We start from the raw sequence: 10,270 nt of genomic DNA on the forward strand, positions 1-10,270 counted from the left end.
CCCTGCTACCATTCCATCTCCATCTCTCATTCTCTCCTTCTCCCTCTCTTTTTCTCTCTCCGTCTCTTCCCTCTCCCGTCCCGTCTCTAGGGACTGAAGGCTGCCGACAACGACCCCACGGCGCCCCCCTACGACTCCCTGCTGGTGTTCGACTACGAGGGCAGCGGCTCCACGGCGGGCTCCCTCAGCTCCCTGCACTCCTCCTCCAGCGGGGGCGACCAGGAGTACGATTACCTCAGCGACTGGGGGCCGCGCTTCCGCAAGCTGGCCGACCTGTACGGAGGAGGGGAGGACTAGCCGCATGGCGGGGGGGGAGGTAGGGGAGGGGAGGGGGCACGGGGGCGGGGGAAAGGGAACTTGCAGGGGCGTCCGGGGGCGGGGGGGGGGGGGCATGGGAGGGCGGGGTTAATGAGCAGCACTTTTTTTTAACCTTGGGACAGTAAAGAGACGTGCTCTGGAGGACTGGATCGAACAGACGACGCGGAGGGGCCTGGCGCGCCGAGCGCTAGCTGTGCCTCATAGTATAGCCAACTGCAGGCGGGCCAACCAAGGCTAGCGGCCCGCTGGCATACAGGCTACAGGCTAACCGAGGCTAGCAGCCCGCTGGCATACAGGCTAACGGTGGTTAGCAGAGTGTTAGCCTGCATGCTAGGTGAGGCTAACGGCCGGAACAAGTTTCGCTCAGAAGAGACGTTGGCATCATCATGCGGTACGGGGGGCAGGTGGTAGACGGCGACGATAGCCCAGGGCGCTCGTTCGGTGAACACTGATGCTAAGGACGCTCTTTTACACTTGAATCTCACAGTACAGACGCACTGGGGTAAAACGTGCCTTTTTGTACATTATTTTCTTTCTTTCGTTCGTTTTCTGTTCCTGGCTTTAAAGCTCCGGACTTATGCATTGGTTGCTGACTGTAAACCAAGGAGCGCCTTCCCCACGTGTGTGTGCGCGTGTTTGTGTGTGTTCGTGTGTGTGTGTGTGTTTGGCTTCCACCACACTGTCGGAGTGTGTGATTCATTCCCGTGGAGACGCAGTGGACGGAACCTCCCATGGAAGAGACGAGAGAGAGAAGACATGTACAGAAATGATGGACTCCATAGTTCCCCCCTCAACCTTTCCTTTCGTTGTTGCTTTTTTCACACTGTAACTTATGCAGCAAGTCAGTTGCAACTTATCAGTTGCTAATAAAGAGAGAGAGAGAGAGAGACTTCAGTCCTCATTCTGTAGCAGATATGTTTTGGTACTCCTGAGGTGGATTTCGCAAAAAAAAAAAAAAAAAGCAGACATTTGATTCTGTCCATTTTTCTGCCTTATCGTGTCCACTGGTCCTCTCTGATTGGCTGCTCACTCTAAACATTTGTACAGATTGTATTTTCTGTTGTGTATTTTTTTTGATGTGGTCTCTGAGAAATGCTAATATCCAGACCTTGTATATGTATAATTTGGATTACAGAATAAACATTTTTTGCATGTTTTTATCTTTTCATGATCCCAAATCCTCAGCAAAACAAGTGCATCCTTTGTGAACACAAACATGGTCCAGTAATTATTCACTCCCCTCCCTCTCCATCTCTGAACTCACCTAAACAATGTGACTGGGCTATCCGTTGAATTGGATATGAAATGGATTGGACTGTTAGTTATCTGTTGTTTCTAGCATATGTTCCTGAGGAAACATACAGTAAAAAAAAAAAAATCCACTGCATTACATATGATCCTGGTCCCCTTCACATTCTCCCACACGTGTGTGTGTGTGTGTGTGCGTGTGCGTGTGAGAGAAAGTGAGAGAGAAAGGGAGGGAAGAGAGAGGAAGTGTGTGAATAGGCAGTTCTCCAGTCCACAATCTGTTGATCAATGTCATATTCAACCCCCAGCTAGATACTGGCACGTCCTATTTTTAGACTGCACACTCTTTCCAGACCCCTTTCCCTGCTCTCTTTTTGGTTTTCATTTCATATTACTACACCATCCTGAAACATACACACACACACCACCCTACCCCTCTCCACACACACACATACATACACTCAAGGCTGCCACTGTACTTGATACACACACATGCCCTTATTCAATCAAAACAAGTAACCAGGTTTTTGAGATGGGACAAATATTCTTCAAAGAGAATAAATTGAGATTGAGGTCCCATTTATATTTTCCCTCATGTGTTTTATTGATCTAGAGCTCCCCCAACCCCCCCCCCCCCCCCGCCCCCCCCAACCCCCCGAGTGTCTGTCCTTTAGTTCCCTCTGTGGAAGCTGAGTTGTGAAACTTTGCGGAAGTTTTAAATCTTCTCTCTTCTTCCTCCTCCTCTATCTTGAATCCAACATGGAACACATTGAGACGCTCCCGCCTGCCTGGCCGCCCCCCACCCCCCAGGGGCATGTCAGCCATATCTTTATTCCCCAGCATTCTGAGGGGGGGGGGGGGGGGGCAGAGGATTTTTTTTAACAATCGAAATCGAACAGCCAGAGAGCATTAAGTCAGGTGTACTGTATGTGGTGTGTGGGCGTGTGTTTTATATGCCCAAGTATCCAAACATAGCCTTCTCTCCCCCATTAGCACTGTACCTGACCATCTGGCCTTGCTACAGCAGCCATCTGATGCCCTCGGTGTGTGTGTTCGTGTGCATGTGAGTGTGTGTGTGTAAGCCATGCATGTTTGGTTTACAATTCTATAATATATATTATGTGTCTCATAATTCCTATGGGCTCACCCACCTCTTAAAGCAGGGTAAGGGTACTGTTCATCGTAAGATAGGTCGTAAGGTCTCCCTCTAGGTGGCGCGTCGTTTCCCAGAGCATTCTTAGGCTGAGGTATACCTTGGCTAGAGGCCCTGGGAAACAGCTCTTCCCAAGGTACATCGTAAATCGACCTTACGATATACTTTCTGAAGATACATCGTAAGCTCTCCCTTGAGCCGACGCGCTGTTTCCCAGAGCCTACTTAGCCAAGGGATACCTTAGCCAAGGGATACTTTCTAAAGGGCAATCTGAACCCATATTAAGCTGTCCCTTAGCGATGCGCTCTTTGTTATACTTTTAGCCCGATTAGAGCAAAAATATACTTTTAGAAAGGAGAGTTGCAATATAGTGCATGTCTATCTACCCTACCTGCGCGAATTACATCATTAGTGTACAGATAGATAGATAGGCAAGGCAAGGCAAGTTTATTTATATAGCACATTTCAGCCACAGGGCAATTCAATGTGCTTTACATGAGACATTAAAAGCATTAAAACAAAAAGCAAGACATTATAGACATTTAAAACAAAAGGCAGGACAAATTAAAAGCATTAAAACAAAAAGCAAGTCATTATAGACATTTAAAACAAAAAGCAGGACAAATAGAATACAGGAATAAAAGTTACAGTGCAGTATACAGATAAACATAACTCCTCTTAGAAAGCAGTGGCAAAAAGAAAAGTCTTCAGGCTTGTTTTAAAAGAACCAAGAGTTGCAGCAGACCTGCAGTTTTCTGGAAGTTTGTTCCAGATATGTGGGGCATAAAAACTGAACGCTGCTTCTCCATGTTTTGTTTTAACTCTGGGGACAGAAAGCAGACCTGTGCCAGACGACCTTTTATTTATTTATTTTTATCTGCAATCTTCATGAACATTCACAGGTATGTAGTACAAGCCATTCTGATCAGAGATCTGCCACCCAGGGGTGTCTAGTCCATTCCTAGGCCGAGCAGTGACAAATTTAATTATTTCCACCTGAAAAAAAACATAAGGTGTATGTATGGCCTTTTTTTTTTTTATTTCAGACCAGATTTCATTTTATCTATAATCTTCATGAACATTCACAGGTATGTAGTACAAGCCATTCTGATCAGAGATCTGCCACCCAGGGGTGTCTAGTCCATTCCTAGGCCGAGCAGTGACAAATTTAATTATTTCCACCTGAAAAAAAACATAAGGGGTATGTATGGCGTTTTTTTTTTCAGACCAAATTTCATTTTATCTATAATCTTCATGAACATTCACAGGTATGTAGTACAAGCCATTCTGATCAGAGATTCCGCTCGCTCATGCCAGACAACAGTCCTTTGCTGGTCCATTCACGTTATTAAATAAATCGGTGTCGGCCTAGGGAAAATACAGCACTATGGTCAGTGCAATGAATTCCACATGATCACAATCCTATATAAGAGTTCAGGGCGGTGTGCTGCGACCGGCTCCGGGTCAGCTAGGAAGGGCGAAGGTGGTCCGTCCAGGGGCTCCGGTCTCCTTTACAGCGCCCCATCGCTCTCACATACAAAATATGGTTTATTATTTGTTATTAAGACGATTTACCAGGCTGTACCGTTGGTGTAATTCCCGCCACCACCCCTGGGCGGACCAACTACCTCCAGTCCAGGGAACCGAGCAGTGTGCATGACCCTGCCCCCGCTCGCTATTGTGTCTCAACTCCTCCCCCTATTCTACCCATGATCTATTGTGTCATGTGGAAGCAGTACAAGGAGGAATCCTGGAGACGGATGACCAGGCCAGGTTAGAATTGCTTCTACTACATACCTGTAAATGTTCATGAAGATTGTAGATAAAAATAATTACCAAATTTCTTTTTATCTGCAATCTTCATGAACATTCACAGGTATGTAGTACAAGCCATTCTGATCAGAGATCTGCCACCCAGGGGTGTCTAGTCCATTCCTAGGCCGAGCAGTGACAAATTTAATTATTTCCACCTGAAAAAAAACATAAGGGATAAGTATGTATGGCGTTTTTTTTTTCAGACCAAATTTCTTTTTATCTGCAATCTTCATGAACATTCACAGGTATGTAGTACAAGCCATTCTGATCAGAGATCTGCCACCCAGGGGTGTCTAGTCCATTCCTAGGCCGAGCAGTGACAAATTTAATTATTTCCACCTGAAAAAAAACATAAGGGATAAGTATGTATGGCGTTTTTTTCTTCAGACCAGATTTAATTTTATCTATAATCTTCATGAACATTCACAGGTATGTAGTACAAGCCATTCTGATCAGAGATCTGCCACCCAGGGGTGTCTAGTCCATTCCTAGGCCGAGCAGTGACAAATTTAATTATTTCCACCTGAAAAAAAACATAAGGGGTATGTATGGCGTTTTTTTCTTCAGACCAAATTTCTTTTTATCTGCAATCTTCATGAACATTCACAGGTATGTAGTACAAGCCATTCTGATCAGAGATCTGCCACCCAGGGGTGTCTAGTCCATTCCTAGGCCGAGCAGTGACAAATTTAATTATTTCCACCTGAAAAAAAACATAAGGGATAAGTATGTATGGCGTTTTTTTCTTCAGACCAGATTTAATTTTATCTATAATCTTCATGAACATTCACAGGTATGTAGTACAAGCCATTCTGATCAGAGATCTGCCACCCAGGGGTGTCTAGTCCATTCCTAGGCCGAGCAGTGACAAATTTAATTATTTCCACCTGAAAAAAAACATAAGGGGTATGTATGGCGTTTTTTTTTTCAGACCAAATTTCTTTTTATCTGCAATCTTCATGAACATTCACAGGTATGTAGTACAAGCCATTCTGATCAGAGATCTGCCACCCAGGGGTGTCTAGTCCATTCCTAGGCCGAGCAGTGACAAATTTAATTATTTCCACCTGAAAAAAAACATAAGGGATAAGTATGTATGGCGTTTTTTTCTTCAGACCAAATTTCTTTTTATCTACAATCTTCATGAACATTCACAGGTATGTAGTACAAGCCATTCTGATCAGAGATCTGCCACCCAGGGATGTCTAGTCCAGTCCTAGGCCGAGCAGTGACAAATTTAATTATTTCCACCTGAAAATAAACATAAGGGATAAGTATGTATGGCGTTTTTTTCTTCAGACCAAATTTATTTTTATCTGCAATCTTCATGAACATTCACAGGTATGTAGTACAAGCCATTCTGATCAGAGATCTGCCACCCAGGGGTGTCTAGTCCATTCCTAGGCCGAGCAGTGACAAATTTAATTATTTCCACCTGAAAAAAAACATAAGGGATAAGTATGTATGGCGTTTTTTTCTTCAGACCAGATTTAATTTTATCTATAATCTTCATGAACATTCACAGGTATGTAGTACAAGCCATTCTGATCAGAGATCTGCCACCCAGGGGTGTCTAGTCCATTCCTAGGCCGAGCAGTGACAAATTTAATTATTTCCACCTGAAAAAAAACATAAGGGGTATGTATGGCGTTTTTTTCTTCAGACCAAATTTATTTTTATCTGCAATCTTCATGAACATTCACAGGTATGTAGTACAAGCCATTCTGATCAGAGATCTGCCACCCAGGGGTGTCTAGTCCATTCCTAGGCCGAGCAGTGACAAATTTAATTATTTCCACCTGAAAAAAAACATAAGGGGTATGTATGGCGTTTTTTTCTTCAGACCAAATTTCTTTTTATCTACAATCTAAATGAACATTCACAGGTATGTAGTACAAGCCATTCTGATCAGAGATTCCGCTCGCTCATGCCAGACAACAGTCCTTTGCTGGTCCATTCACGTTATTAAATAAATCGGTGTCGGCCTAGGGAAAATACAGCACTATGGTCAGTGCAATGAATTCCACATGATCACAATCCTATATAAGAGTTCAGGGCGGTGTGCTGCGACCGGCTCCGGGTCAGCTAGGAAGGGTGAAGGTGGTCCGTCCAGGGGCTCCGGTCTCCTTTACAGCGCCCCATCGCTCTCACATACAAAATATGGTTTATTATTTGTTATTAAGACGATTTACCAGGCTGTACCGTTGGTGTAATTCCCGCCACCACCCCTGGGCGGACCAACTACCTCCAGTCCAGGGAACCGAGCAGTGTGCATGACCCTGCCCCCGCTCGCTATTGTGTCTCAACTCCTCCCCCTATTCTACCCATGATCTATTGTGTCATGTGGAGGCAGTACAAGGAGGAATCCTGGGGACGGTTGACCAGGCCGGCCTGCTACCAGGCCGGTGTCTAGTCCATTCCTAGGCCGAGCAGTGACAAATTTAATTATTTCCACCTGAAAAAAAACATAAGGGGTATGTATGGCGTTTTTTTCTTCAGACCAAATTTCTTTTTATCTACAATCTAAATGAACATTCACAGGTATGTAGTACAAGCCATTCTGATCAGAGATTCCGCTCGCTCATGCCAGACAACAGTCCTTTGCTGGTCCATTCACGTTATTAAATAAATCGGTGTCAGCCTAGGGAAAATACAGCACTATGGTCAGTGCAATGAATTCCACATGATCACAATCCTATATAAGAGTTCAGGGCGGTGTGCTGCGACCGGCTCCGGGTCAGCTAGGAAGGGCGAAGGTGGTCCGTCCAGGGGCTCCGGTCTCCTTTACAGCGCCCCATCGCTCTCACATACAAAATATGGTTTATTATTTGTTATTAAGACGATTTACCAGGCTGTACCGTTGGTGTAATTCCCGCCACCACCCCTGGGCGGACCAACTACCTCCAGTCCAGGGAACCGAGCAGTGTGCATGACCCTGCCCCCGCTCGCTATTGTGTCTCAACTCCTCCCCCTATTCTACCCATGATCTATTGTGTCATGTGGAAGCAGTACAAGGAGGAATCCTGGGGACGGTTGACCAGGCCGGCCTGCTACCAGGCCCCACCGTTGGTGTAATCCAGCCACCACCCCTGGGTGGACCATGCCCCTGCTGGCTGAAACCTGAACCATCTCAGATTGAAGGTTGTAAAGGACTTTGAAGAGAGAGTTTATATTTGTATTTCTTTGTTTATTGACGCAGTCACAAAGCCATGATAAAATAAACCCACCCATGATCTATTGTGAAGTCTGGACCCAACTGTTCTCTCAAATTTTAGGCCCATCTCTCTTTTTTATCCAAAGTACTGTAAAAGATTGCTTCCATTCAGTTGCACTCTTTTTTAGCGATGAATGATGAATGATGTGTATGAGAAGTTCCAGATGCAGTGAGAGTTTGTTGTCCAGCAGCCACTCCCTTACATTTTCAAGCTCTCTACTAACATACAATTTTTATTTCTTTTTATTAAGAGGATTTACCAGGCTGTACCATTGGTGTAATACCCGCCACCACCCCTGGGTGGACCAACTACCTCCAGTCCAGGGAACCGAGCAGTGTGCATGTGTCTCAACTCCTCCCCCTATTCTACCCATGATCTATTGTGTCATGTGGAAGCAGTACAAGGAGGAATCCTGGAGACGGATGACCAGGCCAGGTTAGAATTGCTTCTACTACATACCTGTAAATGTTCATGAAGATTGTAGATAAAAATAATTACCAAATTTCTTTTTATCTGCAATCTTCATGAACATTCACAGGTATGTAGTACAAGCCATTCTGATCAGAGATCTGCCACCCAGGGGTGTCTAGTCCATTCCTAGGCCGAGCAGTGACAAATTTAATTATTTCCACCTGAAAAAAAACATAAGGGGTATGTATGGCGTTTTTTTTTTCAGACCAAATTTCTTTTTATCTGCAATCTTCATGAACATTCACAGGTATGTAGTACAAGCCATTCTGATCAGAGATCTGCCACCCAGGGGTGTCTAGTCCATTCCTAGGCCGAGCAGTGACAAATTTAATTATTTCCACCTGAAAAAAAACATAAGGGATAAGTATGTATGGCGTTTTTTTCTTCAGACCAAATTTCTTTTTATCTACAATCTTCATGAACATTCACAGGTATGTAGTACAAGCCATTCTGATCAGAGATCTGCCACCCAGGGGTGTCTAGTCCATTCCTAGGCCGAGCAGTGACAAATTTAATTATTTCCACCTGAAAAAAAACATAAGGGGTATGTATGGCGTTTTTCTTTTTCAGACCAGATTTCATTTTATCTATAATCTTCATGAACATTCACAGGTATGTAGTACAAGCCATTCTGATCAGAGATCTGCCACCCAGGGGTGTCTAGTCCATTCCTAGGCCGAGCAGTGACAAATTTAATTATTTCCACCTGAAAAAAAACATAAGGGGTATGTATGGCGGGGTTTTTTTCCGACCAAATTTCTTTTTATCTGCAATCTTCATGAACATTCACAGGTATGTAGTACAAGCCATTCTGATCAGAGATCTGCCACCCAGGGGTGTCTAGTCCAGTCCTAGGCCGAGCAGTGACAAATTTAATTATTTCCACCTGAAAAAAAACATAAGGGATAAGTATGTATGGCGTTTTTTTCTTCAGACCAAATTTCTTTTTATCTACAATCTTCATGAACATTCACAGGTATGTAGTACAAGCCATTCTGATCAGAGATCTGCCACCCAGGGGTGTCTAGTCCAGTCCTAGGCCGAGCAGTGACAAATTTAATTATTTCCACCTGAAAATAAACATAAGGGGTATGTATGGCGTTTTTTTCTTCAGACCAAATTTATTTTTATCTGCAATCTTCATGAACATTCACAGGTATGTAGTACAAGCCATTCTGATCAGAGATCTGCCACCCAGGGGTGTCTAGTCCATTCCTAGGCCGAGCAGTGACAAATTTAATTATTTCCACCTGAAAAAAAACATAAGGGCATATGAGCAGATCAGAAATATATTTTGGCCCTAGACCATTCAGTGCTTTATAAACCAACAGTAGTATTTTAAAGTCAATTCTTTGACAGACAGGAAGCCAGTTTAAAGACCTTAGAACTGGTGTGATATGCTCCACTTTCTTAGTCTTAGTGAGGACTCGAGCAGCAGCGTTCTGAATCAGCTGCAGCTGTCTGATCGATTTCTTAGAGAGACCTGTATACATGCCGTTACAGTAGTCGAGTCTACTGAAGATAAACGCATGGACAAGTTTTTCCAAATCCTTCTGGGACATAAATCCTTTGATCCTTGATATATTCTTCAGGTGATAGTAGGCTGACTTTGTAATTGACTTAATGTGGCTGTTGAAATTCAGGTCTGAGTCCATGACTACACCAAGATTTCTGGCTTCGTTTGTGGTTTTTAGCATTACTGATTGAAGTTGAGCACTGACTTTTAATCGTTCTTCTTTGGCTCCAAAGACAATTAGATAGATAGATAGATAGATAGATAGATAGATAGATAGATAGATAGATAGATAGATAGATAGATAGATAGATAGATAGATAGATAGATAGATAGATAGATAGATAGATAGATAGATAGATAGATAGATAGATAGATAGATAGATAGATAGATAGATAGACAATCCATTCAGATTCATCAAAACAAACAAATTGACAAGTCAGCAACAAAATGTATATCAAGACAATTCCATAGTACAATCAAATAAAGTGTCACATCTCAGTTTCCAAGCTCTCCCAATAAAACTAGCTAAACTG

The 10,270-nt window shown here is 43.6% G+C and overlaps 1 protein-coding gene across 1 annotated transcript in view; it reads left to right on the forward strand.

Annotated features, from left to right (window-relative positions):
• The window catches only part of LOC311313713 (cadherin-2-like), a gene marked incomplete at both ends in the record, with an annotated part of 45,796 nt that extends 45,499 nt beyond the window's left edge, over positions 1–297 (forward strand). Inside the window, one exon of the mRNA XM_084443890.1 lies at positions 91–297. Coding sequence (XP_084300016.1) covers positions 91–297 — 207 coding nt within the window. The remainder of the gene's footprint in view (positions 1–90) is intronic.
• Positions 298–10,270: the final 9,973 nt, after the last annotated feature.

The sequence above is a fragment of the Borostomias antarcticus genome (assembly GCF_949987555.1).
Source record: "Borostomias antarcticus genome assembly, chromosome: 10".
NCBI classification, from domain to species: Eukaryota; Metazoa; Chordata; class Actinopteri; order Stomiiformes; family Stomiidae; genus Borostomias; species Borostomias antarcticus.